The 27,065-nt window shown below is 44.1% G+C and overlaps 1 protein-coding gene across 7 annotated transcripts in view; it reads right to left on the bottom strand.

Moving 5' to 3' along the window:
* The window catches only part of FAM13C (family with sequence similarity 13 member C), a 47,973-nt gene extending 39,363 nt beyond the window's left edge, over positions 1-8,610 (bottom strand). For 4 of the 7 annotated variants that reach the window (XM_087963830.1, XM_087963831.1, XM_087963832.1 and 1 more), the window contains exons 1-3: positions 8,185-8,610; positions 7,025-7,221; positions 724-904 (exon numbers count right to left, since the gene is read on the bottom strand). In XM_087963830.1, coding sequence (XP_087819956.1) covers positions 724-904; positions 7,025-7,125 — 282 coding nt within the window. In that variant the 5' untranslated portion in view covers positions 7,126-7,221; positions 8,185-8,610. Of the gene's footprint in view, positions 1-723; positions 905-7,024; positions 7,222-8,184 lie in introns of those variants that run through there. The other 3 variants (XM_026674224.2, XM_087963835.1, XM_087963834.1) reach the window with 2 other exon arrangements.
* Between the last annotated feature and the right edge of the window lie 18,455 nt (positions 8,611-27,065).

The following is a 27,065-nucleotide window of genomic DNA, read 5'->3' as shown; positions in this document are numbered from 1 at the left end:
TGGCGTGGGGAGGGGAGGGAATGGGGATTTTACAGTATCCTTCCCCTGCCACGCCCACCAAGCCACATCCACAGAACCAGTAGTAAAAACATTTGAAGCCCACCACTGCTTCACTTGGCTAACAAAAGACAACAAGCTCCTTGAATCACAACTTTAAAAAGCAAGAAAGATTAAATACTGTATATGGCCATGCTAACAGCAATGAAAACATGAAGAGAATTGGTACAGAAAGAAAGAAATCATGGCATCTTTTTTGCCAAGTTGGTTTTCTCAGATACTTCCCACAACTAGCCTTACTAGGAAACTTTACAATCTACACACACACACACACACACAAATCAGAATCCCTGCTCAGGATCTTCCACCCAGGAGAAAAAAACTGCTGCTTACCTACAGAAGAAAAGAGACTAAAATGTCCACCCACATACAAAGCCAATGTCCAACCTGTCCAGTCCCAAAATGTCTGCAAATACCTTGTAGTATTAATGAATTTTTTTTAAAAAAAATGTCCCCATCTAATCCCAATTGATCTGGAATGCTTGAAGATGACATTATCTTTATTTTCAGGGTTTATTTCAGGGTTTTGAGCTGCGTTTACTGTACAGTGACCCACCTACTCCCAGGCCGGAGTACTCACCAACCAATCTTAGAAATAAAAATATAATCCAGAGGCTTTTCTTTGATTACTGATAAAATTCCAGCAAATACCTGCAAGCAAATTACCTGATTTTCTTCACGGGTTTTCCCATTTTCTGCTTTTGGAATGGATGTAGGCTTTCTGGATTTTAAGTTCCCCATGCCAACTCTTAGGATGCCATCGCAGGGTGTTGGCTTGTCTTGAAACACTTCCTCACTTTCCTCTAAGACTACAGATTTGTCTGGGTAGTTTTCCTTGTTTTCATCTCTGGGGGGGAAAGAATCAATAAAAGCACATCTTAAAAAGCACTCTGAAGAATTTTAAGCCAGTAAAACAGAGAGCAAAATGGTAGTGCTCAAAGCAACACATCGATCCCCAAGCTTATCTGAAAAATACAAGTTTCCCTTTTCGTTTCTCCTAAATAAAACCTTCCCATCAAAATCACCAAGACCAAAATAAAGTTTCTTTATATACCATCACTTTTTACACAGAGGGTAAGAAATCCAGCCCTAATCCCAGACTTCAAAACTACTTAATTACTACAGCCAACTGATTCAAGTTTGCCAGATAAAAAATAATAATTCCCCAGGATATGTGATTTTTGGAAAACAGTATGATTTCACCCTCCAGGCCTGGAGCCCAGCCTGAATGGTCATCCAGGCCAACTGCAATAGCACTATATCACTTTGTTCAGATTCAGCCTATTGCACCCAATGATCTAGGTCCTCATTTTACCGACCTCGGAAGGATGGAAGGTTGACTCAACCTTGAGCCGGTCAGGATCGAACTCCAGACTGTGGGTGGAGTTAGCCTGCAATACTGCATTCTAAGCAATGTTAGAATGGAACCAGGGCTCCACAGCTCCATGCCTTGGGAATGTCATCCCGTTCATGACCTCAGTTGCCAGGTTCATCTCCCTTTGGACAAGGTTTCAATCCATTTTGTGTTGGAAAATTGCAGATTAGATAGATTAGAAGATAGATAGATAGATAGATAGATAGATAGATGGATGGATGGATGGATGGATAGATAGATAGATAGATAGATAGATAGATAGATAGATAGATAGATAGATAGATAGATAGGAGAGAGAAAGAGAGACAGTGATATGAGAGAGAGAGAGACAGACAGACAGAGACAGAGACACACACAGGGAGAGAGAGAGACAGAGAGAGACAGATAGACAGATAAGACAGATAGACAGAAAGAGATGCAGAGCTGGTATTCAGCAGGTTCTGACCAGTTCTGGAGAACCAGTAGTGGAAATTTTGAGTAGTTCGGAGAACCATCAAATACCACCTCTGACTGGAGATTTTACAGCAGGGGTCTCCAACCTTGGCAACTTTAAGACTTGTGGACTTCAACTCCCAGAATTCCTCAGCCAGCTTTGCTGACTGAGGAATTCTGGGAGTTGAAGTCCACAAGTCTTAAAGTTGCCAAGGTTGGAGACCCCTGTTTTACAGTATCCTTCCCCTGCCACGCCCAACAAGCCACGCCCACACTTTGCTGGCTGAGGAATTCTGGGAGTTGAAGTCCACAAATCTTAAAGTTGCTAAGGTTGGAGATCCCTGTTATAGAGCAAGTGCCTGGGTTTTCACAATCTCACTGCCAGATAATCACATGCCCAAACTATTCCTAACTATTTGTGTTGGCAGCAAAGTAATATTGGAAAAGGTACTACAATTCAGGCTTGCAAATACTCTGGCACACTTTGCACAGGAGGAAGCCTCCGCAGGCAGAATATCATTGACTGTAGCTGCGTGACTCTGGAGAGTAAAAGAGGTCACACCGGTAACCAGAGCAAAGTGTCTACTGTCTTTGAAGACATCTCCAATAAGTTCTCCCCATCTGCTCTTCAGCCCTACCACATGGAAAGGCTTATCAAAGGGATAACTCGATCGGTGAGTAGGAAGGGATTCTCAATGTGCCAGCTGCACAATCAGCTATCCAGATTTAGTGACACATAAACAAGAAGCCAATGCTGCAGCAGGCATGGCTGTACCTCTCCTATACTGACTATTTTCAGACTTTATAATGTCGTTGACAAGAAGTGGACTTAAATGGCCAATCCTTGTCCAATGCAATATACAGTATATTATCATATGCCACCAATACTCCACTGCGTTCTGTAAGAAAAATAGAACAGAACAGAATAACAGAGTTCTTGGAGGTTTCCTAGTTCAGTGGTCGCCAACCAGTGGTCCGGGGACCACTGGTGGTCCATGAGAAAATTTTGGTGGTCCGCAGAGAAATGTCACCCCCAAAGCAATTAATCCAGGCTACACGGGAACACAAGGCTTGCATCACTTGCATTGTGAACAACACGAGGTAGTGAGGGGAGGGGGAAAGGGTGGAGGGAGGGAAATTGGCCCACTCACCCCACGCGCCTGGCCTGGCCACCGGGCCACTTCTTTCTGCTTTTGACTGCATGCAAGGAAAGCAGCAAAAGTCTTTTTTTTCTCTCCCCTAGAAATGAGTCTTTGGGACCCTGCAAGGCCTCCTGCTCCAAGAGGCTGTGCCGGCATGACGAGTCTCACAAACACTCATTTCTGGCAGAGTTTGGGGGAGAGAAAGAAAGACTTCTGCTGCTTCTGCTGCTTTCCTTGCATGAAACCAAAAGTCTCTCCCTCTCTCTCTCTCTCCCTGAGAACGGAGCTGGAGATGGTATCCTGCGATCTCAAATAAAGAATGATCGATCAGTAGAAAAACGAGGTGGGGAATTTTCCTGCAGATTTTTGGGGGGATTTTCCCAGGGTCTCTGCTGCTTTCTGCAGAGACCCTGGGAAAATGTCAGCAAGCCACCATCAGTCAAAATTCATATTAGTGGTCTGTGGGATTTAAAATTATGAGTTTGGTGGTCCCTGAGGTCCAAAAGGTTGGCGACCCCTGTCCTAGTCCAACCCCCTCCCCCACACAAGAAACCCTATACCATTCCAGACAAGTGGCTGTCCAGTCTCTTCTTAAAAGATGCTTCAGTGATGGAGCACCCACAACCTCTGGTTGATTGTTCTCACTGTTCTCATTCCACTGGTTGATTGTTCTCACTGTCAGGACCAACTTCGATATAAATCCCACCCCAGACATGTCAATACCTAAACCAACTTTGCCAGTTCCGAGAATTCTTAAGGGGCTTTTTCTTGAAAATTTCTGGGAATGTTGTCAAGTTCTACTTCATTGCCATGAGCATCAGAAGTTTGGGCTTAGCTTTTATTAGAGATCGTATGGTTAATCTCAGCTGTACTAGATTGCTTTCCTCAAACTTCCATTGCACCTTTTAATGCCCACAACATCATGCTTTTAATTGTTGAATTTATTCTCATACTGACCATTCCTTTACTTATGCGCACACTTATTTTGTTTCCATGGTTACAGGGGGTCTTGAGGTGGGCAGAAAATATCTGGTTATGTGTAGACTTTTACTTAGCTGTTTATGGGTTTTAACTCTGAGGCTATTCTAGCTATAATATTTTTAGATCTTGAGCTCAATGCAAAAATACTCCCTTTCTTTGTTTCTATCCCTGTTCTGACCCAGGCTTTGTAAACTGTAATTGCACACAAACTTATTTTAAAACAAGACTTATTTTATTGCAATGTTGGGAATAGTTTTTCATTCTCAGCCACAATTAATCTCAAACAGTCCCCCAAGATAAGCACACGCCTTTCAGTTCTGTGAAGTGCTGCCAAAAGCAGAAATATCAAATGAACTAGAAAAGAAACCAACCAAATTACACAGAGTTTCAAGGATGACTCTGAACCGATCCAACTACTTTGCTTCCTGCAAAGGTTTTGACATCTTGGCCTGACTTTTATCCCTTATGGGAGGGGCAATCACCTCCCAGCCTTACTCTTGAGTTGCCCCTTTTGTTTCAGCTGCTCTTGCCTTCTAGCAGCTCTTTGCACATGCGCACTGGGAACAGGCTCCCCTTGTTCCTCTGCCTCGCTGCTGCCAGACTCCAAAGGCTCCGAAGGCAGCACCCCACTCCCAGATAGTCCTGGCCCCATTCCTGCATCAGACACAGGACCCTCGTCCGAATCCTCTCCAGACTCCTGGACTAGTACCCGTTCTTCCCCACTGTCCGATTCCGCTGCCGTCTGCACAACAATCCTTTCCTCCTCCTGTTTCTGGAGTTTAAAATGTTTCCCAGAATTCCCAGTCTCCAAAGGGAACATTTGTTCTCATGTTCTCCACTCTTCCTTATACTTCAAAGAGTGTATGACATACACCACATACACTCTGGGCACGGTTTAGTCCACTGTCTGTCCTCACCTTCTTCTGTGTGGAAGGGTTAATTCCTGAGATTCAATCTAGGGTAGAACTTCATGGACCCATTAAAGATGGTTTTGCACCCCTGAAATTTCCAAGCATCTATCAGGCCAGAAATCCCAGCCTCTACCTCTTCTTCCTCTAACTCTGTTGTAAAAGATATTACTATAAATTAGTTTCCCAATCCAGTCAACTATTTTTATTTTATGTACACCCTCTTGGCAAAGTCAAAGTATGCTTAGTCTTGATCAAAGAGTTGAAGATTCTACTTTGGTCAAAGTAAACTGAAAATGCATTATGCATCTGTCCCACTTCAGTAACAAGTCCCTCTGGGTTGGGACGGTGAAATATATCAGTCTGCATTATACAGGAGTCCACAGGTTCCTATAAAAGCAGGCATGTTGTAGTTCTTACCTGTTTAACTGGGCTTCCCATGCAAGTCCCAGAGATGGGCTTGTTAACGATGTGGCCTTAGGCTCAAAATAGCTATGTCCTTTGATCCTGCCACAAATCTGATTTTTTTCCCCTTCATTAAAAACTAAAACATCAGGGATAAATATATCTCCCGAATGCTGTTCTTGATATGTCCCAGATTCCAGAAGTGTTTAAATTTTAATATAATAGAAGCTATGAATTAGACCTTGGCCGACAGTTCAGTTTTCAGTTTTTCACAAATTTTTAAGCAGTGCCAAGAGACTGACTCCTTTCTTGCGATTTTTAAATCCTTCTTATGAAAATGGAATCATAAGCCTTTCTACAACCCTTGCTTTTCCTCAGCAACTCATTGGAAATAAAGTTGTGAGCTCGCCACTTCCATTCACCATCCCCCATTTTGGCTTAGAAGCAAAAAATGAATCACTAAAAAGACTGTTGCCTAACTTTTCCAATTTCCTCGAAAGCATTTCTACTTTCCTCAACCAAAATAAAGAACTAATTGGGTGCAGCTACCAAAAGTGGCAATATATTTTATATAATATGATTATATTCCCCCAACACAATTTTTACATAACTTCAATTAGTGTGATGAAGTTTTAAGGGAGGTTTTAGTATCTTGTGCTATTTGTAGAGTCAATTCTGAATTAGAATAGATTTTAAAGGATGTTGAAGTTATGTAAAAATTTGTTTTGGGGGATATGGCCTGGCCAGAGCCATCGTGGCTCAAACCCCCTCCCTCTTCAATAAGGAGAAAATGAATGTGATGTGTGGATTATAATAAATCTGAAGAAAGGGATTTTAACTGCAGAGGATTCTGGAGCTCTCAAGGGAAGTCATCAAAATCTTATTCACAGGACTTTGTGTGTCTTTATTCCATAGTTCTACCTAATCAAGCATAGGAAGTCCTCAGAGTTAGATATAATCCCTGTATGATTCTCAGAGTTTGTTTTATAAAATAATATCAAAAGCTTCCATAGGAGAGACCAAGCTGGGCTTGAAGGAGTGGTCAAATGCATCATTAGTCTTGAGTTCCTTTGCCTCCACAGACAGACTTAGTCCAGCTCAGCTTGGAATATGGGGTGGTTTGTGTGGGGAGGGGTTGTAATGAACTTCTGAATTTAAAGTTTCCCTCACCTGCCATGAGCCTGACAAAATGCTGGGTGGGCAGCTGTTGTGTGCACTGGCGGGAAGTTTCTAAATTATAAAAAGGTCCCCCAGGAGAGACAAAGGCATAAAACATCTAGGGCATTTTATCTAAGGCCATAGTGGGGAGATTAACCCTTTCCCTGTGCTATTCCAAGATTGATTAACAAGCACACACACACACACACCAAAATCAAGATTTCTATATTTGGGGCACTTGAAAATATAACATTCCCATGTTGGGATCAATAGCATCTTGGACCAAGGCAGGAAGTCAGGAACAAGATGTTCAGAGGAAATGCTTCGGCTTTCCAACTCCTTCCAACCACAAATTAGAAAATGAATTTTGAAAGAAAACGGGAAGGTTGGTAAGAGTTCAAGTCAGAAGCTTGTGCAGAAACTTCTTGGATTTATTCTTCTTCCTCGGCATGTGAAAAGCTTTGACAGACATTTAAGGAAAGGCAACAGAGCATCTCCCAGGAGCTAAGGTGGGGATAAGGCATTAACCAACCAAGGACGATGCTTCAGAGAGACTGCCACTAAACCTGGATGCTGTGTTCAGTAACCACAGTCGATGCCTTAGGCAGCCCCAGGCTGCTGCTTCTTTTTTCGCTGCCACCTGCCTTGCCCTGCTTCCTGAGAACATCCACTGGGATTTCTGGAAAGTGGCTTTCACCCCAGCTTCATATTCAGAAAGGAGGATTAATTGCTTCCTTTCCACATCAATGTTCCTAATTGGACCCTGCGGTGGAAAAAACCAGGTAAGAAGACCAGGAAGATCTCGAATCCAGCCCCAAGGCCTGGCCTGCCCTTTGGGGTCCTCCTGCCCCACCCCCCTCCCTTGGGGCCTGGCCAGAGCCACAGGGCCCCAACACACATGTCGTTAAGTGAGAGGCTGCCTCTGGACACAGAGGTTGTTCCAGTGGGATGCGGACAGGGCTTCGGCCGCAGGTGGGCCGGGGGGGTGGTGGTTTGACTGACGAGGCTTCTTTCCTCCCCGACCCCCGTTTTCCAGATTCCTCTCTACAAATGCTGAGCCATGAAAAGGAGGCAGCCCATTTGATCCTCCAGGAAACCATCTTTTCTCTTCTTTGCTCTTCTCGTTCCCAAAAAGGAGCAAACGCGTTTCTTTCCTCAGCATCTCTCATCCCGCATCATCACCACGAGAGGTGCCTCCTTCGGCTGAAGCTCCCCCCACCCCCCCCGTCCTCTTTTCCAGGCTCCTGCAACGTTATCGGAGCTGGACAGACTGATCGACAGAGACGCCCGCCCTTCGGCTGCGGAAGGACCCTGGACAGCGGCCATTGCCCACCTCACCCCCTTCTCCCCCGATTCTTCTCGGGTCAGGAAACAGGACGTGAAGGGAGCCGTCCCGAGTTACGATGGCCAACGTCCTTCCCAATGAATCGCTTCTTCTTCCTTCCCTTCCCCTCCCTCCCCCCAGCTCATCCGGTTCCGCGACAAAGCCAGAGCCTGCCCAGAACTGCCCGCCCCCTCCTCCAAGCTCCGCTCTGGGTCCCCCAGAGGCAATCTATCTCCTTCAGCTCCGCTCCTGGGTCCCTCCGCAGCCCGGGCCGACCCCCTCCGACTCTCCACCTCTCCCGCCCTGCCCACCAGGCTCCTGGCCGACCGAGCAAGGCCGCTCTCCGCCCCCCTCGCCCCCGCCTCCCCGTGCGCCCCCGCTTCGCCCGGCCGCGGCACTTACTCGGGCAGCGCTGCGCTGCCGAAGCTCTGGGGCTGGACGCTGAAGCAGAAGCAGGAGAACATGGACGCGGGCTCAGCGCGGGCGGCCGCCGCTGCCGCCGCCGCCGCCGCCGCCGCCTCTCCGGCTGCCTCTCCGCGCCGGCAGCCCAGCCAGAGGCATGGCCGGCCCCGGCAGAGCGAGGCTTTCACGCGGTGCTCGGCCAGCTCGCCCACCGGCGGCCCGGCCCTCGGCCGGCTCTGCACATGCTCCGCGTCCTCCCAGCCGCTGGGGGGGGCCGCCACGCCAGCCTCCCGTCGCCGTCCCGGCCGGCCTCTCCCACCCAGGAGCCCGCGGAGTCGCCGCGGCGGAGAGGGCGCCCGCCAGCGCCGCCCGCCTCGGGCATCTGGCGGGGCCGGGTCTTGCTCGAGCTCCTTGGGCTCCGGCCGAGCCTCGCGGGGATGGGGGCGGGCCGGGCGAGCCGCGGCGGCGGAAGGACGGAGGCGGCACTGCGCCAGCAAGGAGGGCCGCGCCCCGCCCGCGCTCCGGCAGCTACGAAGGGAAGGGGGGGGAGAGGCGGAGGCGCCGGTGCTGCCCGCAAGGAGGAGCGGCACTCTTCACACACAAACGCGCGCGCGCGCGCACACACACCGCTGCAGCGCCCCCAGAGCCGGGAAAGGAGGCCGGAAAGCTCTGGTGGGCACCAGCAGCCACCCCCGTGTGCCAGGCTCCTTCGGGAGGGCAGCAGCGAGAGCGGTTCCCAGGCTGGCTCTTCTTTCGGCGGGTCCCTCCGAAGTGGCCCCGGGAGTTCCGAGGTTGCGGTGCCCTTGAACGGCCTCCGAAGGCCCCCCCGAGCAGAGCCCGGGCGCTGTCCGCCACTAACGTGCTGAAGGCCGGGAACGGAAAAGCCAAACCGAAGAGTAAACCCGCTCAGGATGGATTTAGGCCACCTCTGAAATGGGTCGTGAGGACGTGTCCTCTACAAATGGTTACTAGGACATCTTCATGCCAGAGTTCCTGGGAAGGCGAGGATGAACCCAGTGGACACAGGGTTTATACGGCTGGCTCTGAAGCGGGTGAGGCTGCAAGATGCTGCCATTCGTTTCTGTGGAAAGAATCTGCCAGAAGTTAATTTGTGTCTGCTGAAAGAAAAAAAGAAAAGAGGAAAGAGGAAAATGATGATATTAAAACCCCTGTATGTTCAAAGGATTGAATCCCATGAGTTGGACAACGCAAAGTTTTTCCAGGCTGGGTTGTCCTGACAGGTTGGACCACAAGTCCCTCTGAGCAACCCAGAAGTTGGGTTGCAGCCCCCCAGCTTCGAAAACCTGAAAAGATGGGTGAAGTTCTCAGGCCAACCCATTTCACAAGGTTGTTGTAAGAGGAGGAAGGTCTGCTGGATATGTTCACTGCCTTGAGTTACTTCTAAAAATAATAAAGGCATGATACAAATAAATCAGATCAAGGTCTGCAGAGCTCAGCCACCGTGCTGAGAAGAGTTTTTACTTTCAGCTCAATGCGCTTGTTTCCCTTTTAACCCTCCTCACTTGTTCCTTCTTCCAAGAACAGCTGTCTTTGTTCTGGGGGAGGGAGGGAAGGGTCTACTGCTCTCCAGGCAGCTAGTTTGGAGTGGCATCAGTGGGCATCCAGAAACAGTAAGCCTTTGGCAACTGTTAGAGGGGCAACCACCTTAGGCCAAGGAGGCCATGCAGGGGAGCAGGATGTTCTTTGCATCAAAGGCCTATCTCTAGTTTTCCTCTCCTTTCCTCCCCTCTTTTTTTTTCCTGTAGAATATATCATCTCATTGGGACAGATGTAAACATGGGCATCACTCTTGGCTGCTGCTTGGGCCCCTTCTCAGAGTCGTTGCCATTTCCTCTGCAGCAGAACTGGGCCTGGCCTTCTCCAGAACCACCAAGGAGGCAGACTTACCCCAAGGAGCTGCCATGGATGAGGATCAAGCAGTTGCTTTGCTCCAGTTGTCTATTTCCTCACTGCTCTGTAGTGCAGTGCTTTCGTGAGAACGGGATGAAGCCACAAGGCCATTCACCCACACACACACACACACAACATACACCATGCCAACTTCATAGAAAACAAAAAACTGGCTTGGTTTCCTTTGGCAGCCGTGTTGAGCTAACCTGAAGGGTTGTGAGGCACAGTGATGTCATCGTAATCCATGACTTCTCATTGGTGGGTGTCAAAATACTGACAGAGACGGAAACAAGAGGCTGAAAACTGCTAGGAATGGCAGTGAAACAGAAGTGGAATTTGTTTGTCCGTAGCTCACGGGGTGTCTTTGTCCCCAGAGGTTCATTATATTTGTACCACCTGGTGAAAGAGCCACACACTTTTCTAAGGAACACAATTTTCTCTAAAGCAAATGAGGACTTCCATCTTTAGCAAAAAGACATTTGTAATAGGAGGGAATTAAATAATCGATCAACTTGATCAAAGTCATATGTCTTCCTTGGTGTTGGGAAGTGCGGGGATCATTCCTGGTGAGTCTTGGAGATTTGCTGTTAAACTTGCAAGCTACGGTTGGTATCGATTACGCTCACCCTTTGTGTGCACTTGATTTTCTCCAGAATCCGAGGCTACATCTGGTGATCCCAACCTCTGCTTCTTCCAGGGGTGTCATGGAATGTCCTCAATCCTGGAATTCTAGTACACTTTTTTGTGGGAATTTACGCTAAATGAAGAGGAAAAGAAGAAGTAGGGGAGGAGGAACAAATAATAGTGGTAATGATGATCGGCAAGGGGGAAATGACCTTTTGTAGAGACCTTTTCATACAAATAGAATAGAACAGAACAGAACAGAACAGAACAGAACAGAACAGAACAGAACAGAACAGAACAGAACAGAACAGAATAGAATAGAATAGAATAGAATAGAATAGAATAGAATAGAATAGAATAGAATAGAATAGAATAGAATAGAATAGAATTCTTTATTGGCCAAGTGTGGTTGGACACACAAGGAATTTGTCTTTGGTGCAAATGTTCTCAGTGTACATAAAAGAAAATATACATTCATCAAGAGTCAAGAATCATAAGGTACAACACTTAATGATAGTCAAAGGGTACAATAAGTAATCAAATCATACTAGGAAACAGTCAATATAAATCGTAAGGATACAAGTGACAAAGTTACAGTCATACAGTCACAAGTGGGAGGGGATGGGCGATAAGGAGCTATGAGAAGAGTAATAGCAATAGTAGTGCAGACTTAGTAAATAGTTAGACAGTGTTGTGGGAATTATTTGTTTAGCAGAGTGATGCCTTTCAGGGAAAAACTGCCCTTGTGTCTAGTTGTTCTGGTGTGCAGTGCTCTATAGCATCGTTTTGAGGGAAGGAGTTGAAACAAGTTATGTCCAGGATGTGAGGGGTCTGTAGATATTTTCACAGCCCTCCTTAAACAGATTAAACAGGTTAACAGAGTTGGAAAGGGTTAGGGTCATCTAGTTCAAACCTCTGCCCAAGCAGACTCTACACCATTTCTGACATATGGCAGTCCAGTCTCTTCTTGAAAGTCTCCAGTGATGAAGCTCCCACAACTTCCAAAGGCAACTTCTGTTCCATGGGTTGCTTGTTCTCACTGTCAGAAAATTTCTCCTTATTCCCAGGTGAAATCTCTGCTTGTTCAATTTCCATCCATTATTCCTTGTCTGACCTTTGGGTGCCTTGGAAAATAGCTTGACCCCTTCCTCCTCTCTGTGGCAGCCCCTCAAATATTGGAACACTGCTTTCCTGTCTCCCCTGGTCCTTCTCTTCACTAGACTAGCCGTGCCCAGTTCCTGAAACTGTTCATCGTATGCTTTGGTCTCCAGTCCTCTAATCATCCTGGTTGCTCTTTGTACTCTTTCTAGAGTCCCAGCATCTTTTTTATAGTGTAGTGAACAAAACTGGATGCAGTACTTTAAGTGTGGTCTTACTAAGGCTTTATAGAGGAGTATTAGTACCTCCCAAATACCTTCCAAGATGACAAAAAGGAGTTGCTAGGATGCCCAAAACCATTTCACCCAAAGAAACTTCCTGCAAACTGATCCGTGGGGGCTAAAATAGATCTCATTCCAATCAGTTCTGATGGCTTCAAGGCCTGGGCAGGTCATCTGCTTGGACCACTGTTTGCCACTGCTGTGATCTGGGATCAGTGCTGAGTCCTCAGAGCAGGTTAGGAGAACCATTTCTCATACCTGAGCTATGTCTATGTCCAGCAGGGCAAGAGGTGCCCACAGAAGGCCTGTTGGGGAGGGGGATTCTGCCTCCTCCACCTTCACTGCCTCTTCCTGAAAGTTGAGGAGGGGGTCCCTGAAGCCAGGTGTTTGGAAATGACTGCTGCAGCTTTGTGTGCAGAAAGGAATCAAGAAGGGGGCTGCAGAGATTTTCTTCTTGAAAATCCTGAGCTTTTTCTCAGCAAGGTGTGAAGAAGAAGAAGAAGAAGAAGAAGAAGAAGAAGAAGAAGAAGAAGAAGAAGAAGAAGAAGAAGAAGAAGAAGAAGAAGAAGAAGAAGAAGAAGAAGAAGAAGAAGAAGAAGAAGAAGAAGAAGAAGAAGAAGAAGAAGAAGCATATCCTCTGCCTGAAAAAAAAAAGTGAGAAGAGAATCCTCTTTAGAAACCACCAGCAGCCTCACACATACACTCCCCCAATCTCTGAGGTACATTATAACACAACGCCACTGCCTTTAAAAAGGCAGGCGTGAAGGTGCAAAGCCGCCCATAGACCATAACATCTTCCAGGCTCCCTATCGCCTCTGACGTTTTGATTCGTCTTAGAGTCTCTTAAATGAATCAGTGTGCAAATAGGAAGACATTCCCTGCTGCGGAGGGAAGCACCAGCTCCAAGCAGTTCTATTTCCATCAGATTCCTGGGGAAATTCTTATGTAAGGAAATGCGGCATAGCAGCAGCTGTTTCATGCTTTGTTTGTAAGGCTGCACCTCTGACTGAAAAAGAAAAAGAGAGAAAAAGAGACAGCTGTGTGGGCAGAGGCAACCTCTGTAGTTCACCTTCCACTGAATGGTCTGTGATTCACCACCAAAGAGTGGCAAACTAGTTTGCAAGTGTGCTCCTCAAATCCCAAGCATGCCCTCATCCAAACCCCAGCCCCCAAATGTTAAAGAAACCCAAATGATCAGATGGCCACTAATATTTATCCATTCCATCAAAGATGAAGCATTTTTTTTTAAAATCATCTTCTGGACTATTTTAAATTTTAAAAAAAACAGAACAATATTATCTTGTGCAATACAATATTTCCCTAAATTGCTCCCAAATCAAATAATAAAGATTATTGCATTAATTTGTCGGAAAGTTGAAAGATTCAATTTTCTTAATTGAATTTTCAACTGGGCCTGAAGTTTTCATCCAGCTAAGAAATCGAAACTTTAAGTGTTCCTTTGGGGGGGGAAAATATATCTTAAGACCCCTAGAACAGAAAATCAACCATCTCTTGGAGATTTTGGCAGATTTTATCAATTCTCAAAGATCCCCTGTAGCTGCAATGGAAGGGATCGCTGGCTGATTAGGCTCTAAACCCATAAAATGCCTTCTCCATACATTTTTATTCTGATTGTCATCTCATCCACTGAATCCCCATTTTTGATGTCCATTTCTTAGAATGAGGAGAAGCTGTGTCTGTTTGCTGGACAGTGGGGAAAAAACCTTGAAGATGTGAGCAACTTAATAAGTGAAGGTGTGTGGGTGTGTATCAGGATGTATGCCAGGAGAAAAATGATGTTTCATTCAAAACTTGTGACTCAGAAGCATAGAGATTCATGGAAATTGGAACCGCCTGAGCAAAGGCAGATCTCTAAAAATACCCAACAATTCCTTTCTCTCCTCATCTTCGGAGGCTTTGCCAGCAGCAGCCTTCATATATTTCCCTGAAAACACACCTGGCCTGCCTAACTTTCAGTTCCAAACCTAATGATGGCCAAATCTGTTGAATTTATAGGGCTTCTTCTGATCCAGAAGCTCCTGTGCTTCTATGTAATTTCATGCCTCATTTGTACCAGGCAGAATTGACCTGCTCTATTTCTGTCTTGACTGCAGAAGGTTTGCTCTAGAATCGTGCAAAACATAATATTTCCAGACACAAAGCTGAAGCTCTCTGGAGAGCTCTCTAGTAAGCAACCTACTTCTTAGTGAGCTAGAAAAAAGTGGAATAGATAGCACCATCACTAGATGGACTTGCAACTGGCTGACAAACCATACTCAACGAGTAGTCCTTTATGGGTCTAAGTCTACATGGAGGGAAGTAAGCAGTGGGGTGCCACTAGGTTCCATCTTAGGCCCAGTAGTCTTCAATATCTTCATTAACAACTTAGATGAGGGAATAGAAGGGGAACTTACCAAATTTGCAGATGATACTAAGTTGGCAAGAATAGCCAACACCAAAGAAGATAGGCTCATGATCCAGATGGATCTTGACAGACTAGAACACTGGGCTGTATCTAACAAAATGAAATTCAATGTAGAGAAAAGTAAAGTCCTCCACTTAGGCAAGAAAAACCAAAAGTAAACATACAAACTGGGTGAAACCAGGCTCAATAGCAGTAACTGTGAGAGGGATCTTGGAGTCTTACTGGACAACGAGCTAAATATGAGCCAGCAGTGTGCAGCCGCCACCAAAAAAGCTAATGCAATCCTGTTGTATTAACAGAGGGATACAGTCAAGATCAAGGGAAGTACTAATACCACTCTATAAAGCCTTAGTAAGACCACACCTAAAGTACTGCGTCCAGTTTTGTTCACTACATTACAAAAAAGATGTTGAGACTCTAGAAAGAGTGCAGAGAAGAGCAACCAGGATGATTAGGAGACTGGAGGCTAAAACATACAACGAACAGTTACAGGAACTGGGCTTGGCTTGGCTAGTCTAGTAAAGAGAAGGACCAGGGGAGACATGATAGTGGTCTTCCAATATTTGAGGGGCTGCCACAGGGAGGAGGAAGGGGTCAAGTATTTTCTAAAGCACCTGAAGGCCAGACAAGGAATAATGGATGGAAACTGAACAAGGAGAGATTTAACCTGGAAACAAGAGAAACTTTCTGACAGTGAGAACAATCAACCAATGGAACAGAAGTTGCCCTCGGAAGTTGTGGGAGCGCCATCAGTTGAGACTTTCAAGAAGAGATTGGACTGCCATTTGTCAGAAATGGTGTAGGGTCTCCCGCTTGGGTGGGGGATTGGACTAGATGACCTACAAGGTCCCTTCCAACTCTGATTATCTATTATCTGAGATGGGGGGAGGGGATGTGATTGAACTCCAGCATAGAATGGAGAAATTAATGGACTTTGTTTCTCATTGAAGGCGTTTCACTTCTCATTCATAAAGCTTCTTCAGTTCTGCCTGAAGTGGTGGAGAATGGGAGGATTGATATTCCTTGCAGATATCTGGTCATTAGCACTCTTTCAGGGAGTCATTGGAAGGTTTATCTGTGCCTTTCAAGGGTCACCTGAGTAGTGCAAATGGGTGTGGAGCCTTCTTCAATATCTTCAAGGAAAAGCAAAATCCAGCTGCCTCTTGAAAAAGCCCCTTTGGGACAACCATGACATGGATGACTGAGAATCTCCGTAGAATGGAGAAGTAGTTGGGAGGCAGCCTCTTGAAACGGACCATGGAGATTTAACATGAAGTAAATATGAAGAAAATAAGAGGATCCACCGAGGGCAAGACGTGTACTGTCATGGCAAAAAGATGCAACTGTCATAATGTGCAGTGCAATCACAATCACACCAGACTAGTCCAAACCAAAATAAGCCACGTTCATAATATATGAAGCTGGCCAGAAGAAAAGTGCCTGGAGCCAAGAAACCACTGCTGCTCATGGAGTATCTTCACCCAGACAGGAAAGTTTTTGGACTTCCTATCTAGGAATAGATGAGAGATGGATTGGGGGATGGATCCAAGCCAGAACCTTCTTCATTGCCTAAGTGGGATCCCAAATTAAAATTCTGACATTCATTAGGACCACTGTAGAAAGAGCTAAAGGCATCAGGCTTGCGTTCTGTTGTTTTCTGTCTGCCATGGCAACATTTAAGGGGCTGCTACAAAGAAAAGGAGGTCAAATTATTCTCCAAACCATCAGAAGACAAGACAAGAAACAATGGATGGAAATTAATCAAGGAGAGCAGTGGTGGAATTCCAAAGAATTTACTCCCAGTTCTGTGGGCGTGGCAGGGGAAGGATACTGTAAAATCTCCATTCCCTCCCCCACCCCACTAACCTGCTTTCCAGCTCCGTTCTCCTGTGCAGGACAACAAAAGAAAATCCAGCCGATCAGCTGGGACTTGGGAGGCAGAGAAGAGATGGGGGCAGGGCCAGTCAGAGGTGGGATTTGCTGGTTCTCTGAACAACTCAAAATTTCCACTACCGGTTCTCCAGAACTGGTCAGAACCTGCTGGATACCACCTCTGAAGGAAAGAAGCAATCTTGAATTAAGGAAAACTTCCTAACGGTGAGAACAATTAACCAGTGGAACAGCTTGCCTCCAGAAATCGTGGGTGCTTCATCACGGGAGGTTTTTAAGAAGAATACCTGTCTGACATAGTATAGGCTGTCCTGCTTGAGCAGGGGGCTGGACTAGAAGACCTCCAAGGTCCCTTCCAGCTCTATTCTATTGTAAATTCTATTCATTTAGGAATAGGAAACAGTTTCTGGTCAAGGGTATGCTTGCCAGCAAAGATTGTTTTCCCTGCAGAGTGTATAAAAAAAATTAATTGCACTTACTATATCCAGCTATTGTAAATGCCTTTCAAATTGTAGGTGGCATGTTTTAATGAAATCAGGTCAAGAGAAAATGTAAATACAAGAACTAAACAGCCAACTTGCAGATCATAGGCAACGGCCCTTACCCGGATCATTCTCCCCAGGTTCAGCAACGAAACCACCAAATTTCAAGGTTGCAGTTTATAGAGGAGGTAGGTTGGAAGAGGAAGACACTTTAGAGCCATAATGTCACAGGTCTTCTTCTATATGGCCTTCAAATGTTGCTCATACCCTCAGCAATAAATTGCAGCTGGTGATCTTCCATCACGAGCTCCAAGCCATGCAGTCTTTCTACCTCTAATCTAATATAAACCAGCTCTAACTTTAAGAGAAATTGTATCTTCTGAAAATAGAAGGGGAGGGAAGGAAAGGCAGAATAACTGCCCGCTTCTGATACATACATTATCTGCATGAACAAGACATACACACCAAATTATGTAAAGGCTGTATGGGAAGGAACGATCCGTCACCTCCGCCATGCCCTGAAGAGCCATAAACAGTCGCCGTGATCATCAATTATTTACCACATAAAAGCATGGTGTTCTACCAGGGAAAGCTCGCTCATATTTCTTTAAGCAAAAATGCATTTTGGAGCCAGCCAGTGTCATGTTTAACCCTACAGATCCCAACTAACCTTCACAAGGCCATCACATCCACCAAGAGGGAGTCATTGTCCAAGTTCGGTGGTGCGGGAACTATGTTTCCAGCAGGTGCCCAGGTGGATGCCTTGGGATGTTCCTAGAGAGGCTGAGGGGTTATAGACATCTACTGGGAGGGCACAGCTCAGCAGCATAATCTGCTCCAAGTTTCTTTGAGGGATAAACACCTACATGTCCATGTACATACATGTCCACCTCACCGTTCCATGTCAGGGAGAACACTCTTATGCAAAGCGTAGAAATGCTGAGTTCAAGTACCAATCATTCCCCTGATTCAGAGGTATTTCTCGAGAAAAGTTCTCCACTCCTCCACTCACAACAGAAGTCCCTATGCCTCTAGGCTTGAAATTTTGGGCCTGGACAATCTGGAACTGTGCCGCCTGCGGTCTGATCTATGCATAGTACACAAAATTGTCTGCTATAACATCTTGCCTGCCAACGACTTCTTCAGCCTCAACCACAATAATATCGGCAAACAACCGATATGAACTCAAGGTAAGCCGCTCCAAACTCGATTGCGGAAAATACGACTTCAGCAACAGAGTGGTCAACACCTGGAATGCCCTACCTGACTCCATTGTTACAGCCTCAACCCCTCAACAGCTTCAACCTCAAACTGTCTACCGTGGACTTCACCCCATTCCTAAGAGGTCCTTAAAGGGGGCGTGCATAAGCGCACCAGCATGCCTACCATCCCTGTCTTACTGTCCCCATTTATCTGTATTTACTTCCTTTGGTCTTGTTTATGTTCATACTTATACTTGTTATCTTGTACATGATTGACAGACAAACAAAACAATAAATAAATTGTCTTCCTTCTGCCCTGATTTGAATGTATGGAGTTGCAGTTTGGAGAAGGTTGTTGTGTTCATTTTGAATGTTCAATGTATCTTTCCCAAGATTTGGTCCAAATCCCACCTGAACTCCCCCGGGCAGTTTTAACACTATTTATTATTGATTCCAAAGCGTGAACTGAGATTTGTGTAGGCCAAATACAGTGAATCACAACTCACAACAGCCCCGGGAGCAAAGCCAAGAGCAAAGGTGCTGGGATGTGCAGTTGATCACCTTCAGGAGAATGAGACATTGCTCATCCCTGCCTCAGCTTTAGTCTGCATCAGCATTACAGCTGTGTTGGTGGGGTGAAGAAGCAGCCAAGGTTTGCTTGGATCCCTGCAAGCGAACGCATCTCTGCACATTAAGAAGGCAAGTCGCTCCCATGGGTGTCTACAAGAGATGGCCCCTTTGGGAGCCTTCTGAAGGACAGCAATGAGCAAGGCTTTTTTTGTTGAGCATTTGGTTTTATGGGAGAAAGAGAAGAACACCCAGCCAAAGTCTACTGCCTGTAAATTCTCATCAAGGCACACAAACGAACACATGAGTTAGTTTTTCAGAGCTTGGTGCCAGAGGATATAAAGTTCCAGATTGTCTGGTTTGCAGTGATCCTTTTCAGTATGATTTATTTATTTATTTATTTATTTTATGTATTTATTTACTTGTCAATTGCTTACCAGATAATAGGTATAAGTATAAACAAGAGTAAGAATACAGGAAATAGGTACGAATAAATGGGGACAATAGGACAGGGACGGTAGGCACGATGGTGCACTTATGCCTGTGAAGACATACCAAATCCTCTGGATTTACAGTAGCAGCAGCAAAATTCAGGACAGAGCAGGAACAGTGATGAAAGCTGTGGTGGAGTCCATTGTTCTTTTCTTTATTTCTCCAGGTATCCCACCTGGTGCCTGGAGGCATCTTGCAAAGCATCAGAAAGAGAAGTAAACAAATTAGAAAAATTAGCAAAAAAAAAGAAAAGAAAAGAAAAGAAATGGGCCAAATGGATTATCTACAGAGATGGCATTCAGCAGGTTCTGACCAGTTTTGGAGAACCAGTAGAGGAAGTTTTAGGTAGTTCGGAGAACCGACAAATACCACCTCTGACTGGAGACCTCACAATATCCTTCCCTGCAACGCCCACCAAGCCATGCCCACAGAACCGGTAATAAAATAATTTGAACCCCACCACTGATTATCCACTATCCAAAACAGGCATAGTGCCTGAAGCCTATAATTTGTTTTTACCATCTCCAAATCTATATTATAATAGAGATAATTGGATTCCAATGTGTTATTATAGGAACAATATATCACATGCAAGTAAACTATTCATGGATTTATTTTGCTATCCTGAAATTATGAGACTGCCCAGGGCATACAAGCAATTTAATCCATTTCTGGAACAGGATATTGCATTCCTTCAAGGTGCCAACTTCCCATTTGCAAAATGCACAGCAAAGATTCCAGCCAGTTCCTAACGTTGTTTTCTTTCCAAATTCTGTGATTGTTGTTCTGTGCTTCTCTTGTCGCTGTTATGTTAGGTCTTTGGGGAATCACCACTTTGCTATGCCATTAAATATAAAATGGTATCAAAACTGTATTATTTTAAGCTTGCTTGTGGGAACAGTTTTAGAGATTAGAGGAAAATAGAGGAATAGTTTTTGTCTGGCTAAAGCACTGATTTCTTTTGTGAATAAGCACACTGTTTTTAAACACTATTTTCCTTGATTTGCATGCTCCTGGACAATCAACAAATTTAAAATAATGTGACCTTTGTAATGTCTCTGTCCTTACAGCACCATGTATTAAGGAACTCCCTGTGCTCCGTATAAAAGTATATTTTTATTATTTTTCATCTTTGTTTTGTGATGCATTGTAGACGACATTCTCCCGTCATATCTCTTCAAGGAATTTTATCTGCTTTTTTTCTCAATCAGCAACCGGCTCCAGAGTTGGAAAAATAAAAAGTATGAGGCTCTGTTTTATTAGCTCATTGTTCCTCTTCCTTTTAGCTTCTCTCCCTATGCTTATGAAAATGGGCATTGGTGTTGGCATTAGTTGGCACTGAAAGAATTAGTTGGCACTTCAGGGTCTGAAGGAGTTTCACATTGCAATAGAAAAGATGTATTTTCTGATACTTCTACCTTGCCTTATTGCTTAAGCCATTGAAGATAAATTTATGTGCAGATGTCTGTTTATGTTCTATTTGATAAGACTGGATAAACTGCCAGGAGACATCATGGCAAAATAAAGTGTGTGGCTAAACCTGAGTCTGAAAGTTTAGTAACTTAACTGAAGTACAGCAAAACAGGAAATACTAGGAATGTTATATCTTGGAACTTCTTTTTAAAAAATTACTTTTTTAAAAATTTTAGACGAATAAAATGAACACTTATCTATAATGAACCCTGAGAGTTTGAGTTGACCCCAAATGAGTCCTGGAGGCTTCATCTGGCCACCAAAGAACATTAGAAGTTGACCCCAAAAGACCTGGAATCTGGTGTCCAGGCTAGGATCATTCCAGAAGCCTGAGTTCACCTGAAATGACCTCTAGTGGCTTGAATTCACTCACAAATGAACCCTGGAAGCCTTGATTTGACCCCTGAATGAACCCTGGAGGCTTCAAGTTGGCCACCAAGGAGCCCTAGAAGTTGACACCCAAAAACCACTGGAAGATGGTGTTCAGACAAGATCGCTCCAGAAGCCTGAGTTGACTTGAAATGAGCTTTGGAGGCTTGAATTGGCTCCCAAATGAACCCTGAAAACTTGAGTTGACCCCCGAATGACAAATTATGTAAAGGCTGTGTAGGAAGGAACAATCCATCACCTCATCAATACCCTGAAAACCAGTAAACAGCCTCCATGATCATCAATTATTAATCAGATAAAAATTATGCTGTAGCACATCAGGAATGAATACATCTGCCTCGTTATGAGTCTGAAAAGTTTGGCAACAAGTTTTCTGATTTTAAAAAAATTATGATCGGATGTGTAATTTAATAAAAGAAGTACAAATGTAGCACTCAGGGAGAATTCTTAAAACATACCCATTTTGTTGTATTTAATGGTTTCTTGGGCTCTTTGAAGTATGTGCCCTCCTGAATCATGTTCTCTGATGAGAACGTGCAGCATATAAATATTAAATAACCGGAGGACTTCTGCTTCTCTTAAGTAGTGACTGATTGGTCTAATTGGGAATTCTCTTTTGGAAGTCCCAGTAACAAGAGTTTAACATCTACCAACAGCACTGGTGTCTATGTTGGTGCTGGGTCTCAACCCTAGAAGAGCAAATTATAGCTTTTTAATGTAGCTCCTGCTACATTGGCCAAGTTTCTGAATCTGGAAGGCCATGTCTGCTCAATCTCATTTGAAGTCCGTTGGGTTGCACACAAACCTGTGTTGCGTTCACCCCTTGAAATAGTTTCCAGAAAAGGCCCCATCACTTCTTTTCTGTTGAACCAAACTTTGCCATTATTGTTTAGGTCTTGGGCAAATTTGAGATAGACAGGATTTGTGGATAATTGTATTCATTCACTATAGTTACAAAATTCATCAATTCTTGGTATATAAGCACATACTGACTCAAAACTCTTGAGTTCAGGATTTTGTTTTGAGGACCAGATCAAAGTTGAATTAATTTTTCAATGTTGTTGAATGATAATCTGTTTCCTGTGATTAAAAAAAAACCCTACCCTGCTTACCACAAAGCAGGAGATAAATCAGAGAAAGCCTTCAAAAAGAGCTCGCACCTGAATGATCAATTCGTAGTTCTTCCTGGAAGTAAATTTGGTTATTTATTCTATCCTCAGCTCTTAATTGTGTGTGCGTACATCCAAACAAGCTCTCTTGTGTGGAGCCATTTTTATCTCTCAGCTTCTCTGTTCAGTGCTATGTTGGTAAATTGTTAGTTTTTAAAATGGATTGCAATGTGTAATTAGATTATGCATGTTATGCGAAGGAGCAGATTGAGCTGTTTTCTGTTACAGGACAATCCCTACTTCCTACCATGTGTGCTACTGAGGCTAAACATCCTTTCATTAACTGTGACTTATTTTCTCTGGATAGAAATTCAGACCGTATCTTTTTTAAAAAGGCCCTCTGGTTTCTGTTTTTTATCCCCTCAGAATATGATCTGAACAGGGAAAGTGACTTTGTGTTTGTCCCAAAGGGCTGGCAATCACAAGAAATGAGCACACAGTGTGTTCAAAAGTGCTTGGAGAGAGGGTGGTTCTCAGAATGTCATTTATTAAATTAAATTAATTAAATGCTTCTGTTTTGAGAATGGCAATAAATGGTTAAAATTGTTTTATTTGCGGAAGCCTTTCAAGGTATAAATGTTCTATAGTTTAATTGTACCTTTACACTGCTGTATTTATTTTTAACAATACAATATATTGCAACGTAGGTGGTATTATTTTAATTTCTGTTTAACTTTCCGCCTGTTATACCTCAGTCTGAAAACATGTGATGCAAAGGTGCAGTATATCCAAGGTGTGCCATCTTCAGCTTCTTTTCTTCATTGGCATCCTACCATAAAATGCAGGGGAGGGCAGAAGGTATTTGGGGTAGCAAAGTTAAGGCATGGGAATGGGACGGCAAGTGAGGGAGGGGAGACACATTGACAAAAACCAGAAATGCCAAACCAGAATAAACCAACCGTCAAGGACACCTGGCCTGGGAACAGAATGCAAAACTACACTGAGAAGCGCCAAGCAACCAAGCAGTTTCCAAAACACCAGTATGGCATACTATTGGACACTGGTGGACTGGCCAAGGGGAGGGGGCCAAGGAAAGGGGGGAAAGTGTAACCTTTGCACAGGAATACTCAGATCCAGCTTTACTATTGCTGCAACCACTTAATTGTAGTAAAAGAACCTATCATTTCAATCAAATGGCATCGCAGGTCTTTCTTTCCTACAGATCTAAGTTGAGGCAGGTCTGACAGTTGCTTAGTGGGTGGCCAACAAGCTACAATCTCAAGATGTTTGCATCCTGCCAGTGAACAGAGTAGCCTTTCCAAGAGAGGCCAAACTTGCCTACCAGTATCCCAAATATACTCCGGCAACCAAGCTAGGTCATCCTGAAAGAGAAGGTCCGTATCCATTCCTCCAAATTCTTCTCAAGAGAGACTGAAATTTGCGAGTGTGTTCTGGCACCCCTGTTGAAAAGAACGCAGAGACCAAAGAAAGCAACCCTCCAACCATCACAAGGACATATCAGGGGTTATTCTTCGCGGTCACATCGAGCCTGGCCTCCTGCAGTGCCATCTTGGACCTTTTTTTTTTTTGAGCACCTTTCACCCTGAAAGTTGCTGCCAGTTGCCATGACACCAGGCCTTTCGGAAAGGGCCAGAGGAAGGATATTTGAGGAAAGAAATGTAAAGATGAGGAGAACAGATCCATCATATCAGACAATTAATTCAGCTCATTATCTTAGCATCACACATATCTCACTGCCAGGTGAAGGTTAATAGAAAGTTTATGAAACTTGGAATGCAATTAAGTCTCTCAGGAGCACACAGCTAGGAGCTGTGGCAGTTTCCATGGTAACCAGAGGGCTTAAAATCAGCAACAGAAGATTAACTTGAAGGTAAAAAAAAAATACATTAAAAATAGCTCCCCTCCAATGTTTATCTTACTGGAGAACGGAATGGATCAATGACAGTGGAAGAGAATGGAACAAAACAGAACAGAATAAAATAGAATAGAATCTTTAGTCACTTTAAATGTACACTAACCAGCATACATTAAAATGAAATTTAATTGCCCTCAGTTCTCAAAAGATAACCGTTATGCATATACCCACATGCACACACATATATGACACAGGAACATCGTAATCTAGTTCTAATGTATACATATAAATGGCAAAAAAGAGAATCCTGCGAGTTTACCAGATGAATAGCATAGGGCACAAAGCTGTTACAGAATCTAGTAGACCTGTTGTAAATACTTTGAATCCTCCTCCCAGAGGGGAGCAATAGAAACAGATTGTGAAGTGGGTGTGTGGGGTCTCTAACAATGCTTTAAGTTCTAAGCACGTAGCACTTATAAGCATTATCCTGAATAATGGGAAGTGAGCTTCTTGTAATCTTCTCCACTGTCCTGACCACTCTCTGTATGGACCTTCTGTCTGAGGAACTGCTACCATCAAACCAAACAGGGATGTGTTTCATTAAAACTCTCAATCGTGCCTCTGTAAAAAGTAGCCAGGATAGAAGGAAAAAGATGTGCTCACCTCATCTGACACAGGAAATGCAAAATACTGGTTTGCATGCTTCACTAAAGATAACGTATGAAGAGACCATATGGTGTGGTGTTTACACACACAAGTAACCAAACCATGATTGTGGCAACCAATAGCCATAAAATATTTTCCTAAAACAACTCAACTGCTTATTAGAATGTCAACAGATCATATCCTCTAAATCTGTGGGTTTTGCAGCTGTGGGACACACGTTATAAACAAAAAGTTGGGTTTTGCCCCAGCTATCTGGACCTTCATGCAAGCCAATAGCATCAGCACACAAAATAAAACTTCCTCAGCAGAAGTTTTGGTCAATGATAGTCAACAATTAGCAGCATCTGGCAAACCTTACTTAGTCTTAGAAGTTAAACAGAATTGGACCTGATTCATATTTGCTTGGAAGACCTTCAGGAAATTCTAAAGCCGTGATGGCGAACCTATGGCACGAGTGCCACAGGTGGCATGCAAAACCATTCGTGCTGGCATGCAAGCCACAGGCAAACTTAACTCACTGAGCCTCACATCTGATTTTCAGCCTATTTGAGGCCTTTTTCGGCCTCCCAGAGGCTTGAGGACAGCTTCTGCAGCCTTTGCAGGCCGAAAAATAGGCCCGTTTTGTCACTTCCTGTAATACCGAAAATCAGCTAGGAGGCACAGTGCAGGTAAGGGGGTGGAGGGGGGGTTGTGTGCGCATGCGCAAGGGGCATGGGGGGCACACACATTGAATTCTGGATGCTGGCACGTGAGTGCACGTGCACGAATGCGCACACAATTTTTGGCACAGGAGCGCAAAAAGGTTAGCCACCACTGCTCTAGAGTGTAGGGTAGCCTGAGTACTTGGTGGGGTAACAATGAAGCTCCTAGAAATCACTTGAGCAAGCTCCAGCGCTCTGAGAATCACCCAAAGGAGGGACTTGGGAGGAGCTTGGGCAGAACATTTTGAGAACCCCATTCAAGGCAAGTTCTTGTCAGACTATATATTCATGAACTGGAATAGAGCTTGGTAACAAGGTCAGCCAATGAATAGGCATAACAACTAAGGCAGCCAATGAGGACTGTTTGGAAACTGAAACTAGAAGTAACCTAAGCGTGGCTCTATATTAAGCTCTGCAGCTCTGAGGCTATGTTGAGCTCTGAGTCTGTCTATTGAAAATGAAACTGCTTCTCTCCTCTGCTGTGTGTCTTGCTTGCCTGCTGAACTAAAGTGAAACTGATGTCTGCTTCTGAGCTCCTGAGTTGTTCTGCTCTGAACCTGTAACATGTCTGCTTCTGTGTGAGTTTGCTCCATGTTGGAGAAATCTACAACTGGTATTGTAAATTTTACTTTATATGTTTATATAGAAGTTAAATGAAGCTGTAACATGTCTGCTTCTGTGTGAGTTTGCTCCATGTTGGAGAAATCTACAACTGGTATTGTAAATTTTACTTTATATGTTTATATAGAAGTTAAATGAAGCTGTAACATGTCTGCTTCTGTGTGAGTTTGCTCCATGTTGGAGAAATCTACAACTGGTATTGTAAATTTTACTTTATATGTTTATATAGAAGTTAAATGAAGCTGTAACATGTCTGCTTCTGTGTGAGTTTGCTCCATGTTGGAGAAATCTACAACTGGTATTGTAAAATTTACTTTATATGTTTATATAGAAGTTAAATGAAGCCTCAGCCATCTGTGTTTACTTTTCTGGCGCTGAATTTATGGTGCAGTACTCTGAACTCTTCTACAAACTCTGAATCCAACACAAGGCATCATCCTGTTTGCATATGATTCCTCACCAGCAGACCAGAGGAAACAGGATTCATGCCAACATTTTCAGAAAAGTTTAGCTGTCTTCTTCTATTCAATGATTTGGCCAGAGAGATTAACCTTGTCACATACTTTGAAATTTCTCTGCTTTGGCTTAGTACTGTTGGAGATCTACTCTACCAGCAAAAAGTCTTCCTTTGAAAGAAAGAAAGAAAGAAAGAAAGAAAGAAAGAAAGAAAGAAAGAAAGAAAGAAAGAAAGAAAGAAAGAAAGAAAGAAAGAAAAAGAAAGAAAGAAAGAAAGAAAGAAAGAAAGAAAGAAAGAAAGAAAGAAAGAAAGAAAGAAAGAAAGAAAGAAAGAAAGAAAGAAAGATTATGTCAAGTTAAAGAGAACTCCAATCTGACAGATAGAAAAAGAAGAAAAAGGTATTTCAGAAGTACAGAATGAATATGCTATTTTTGATCTATCCAGGCTCGCCATGAAGTGGAGGTGCAGGACTTGCTAAAGGAAAGAGAAAAGAGGATTTCATCCTTGTGTTGCCTTAGCAACAAGCCGATGCTTGGTCTCTTCCTGCAAGGATTGTCAAAACAAGCCTGTCTATACACCAGGGCTTCTGATGAGAAGAGGCATGCAGAGGAAATCA

This window comes from Notechis scutatus, chromosome 4 (genome assembly GCF_049901735.1).
Source record: "Notechis scutatus isolate UNSWTSFEM ecotype Mainland chromosome 4, rNotScu1.2, whole genome shotgun sequence".
NCBI lineage: Eukaryota > Metazoa > Chordata > Lepidosauria > Squamata > Elapidae > Notechis > Notechis scutatus.
The sequence above is the reverse complement of the archived record's forward strand: the minus strand, read 5'-3'. Positions and strand labels throughout refer to the sequence as shown.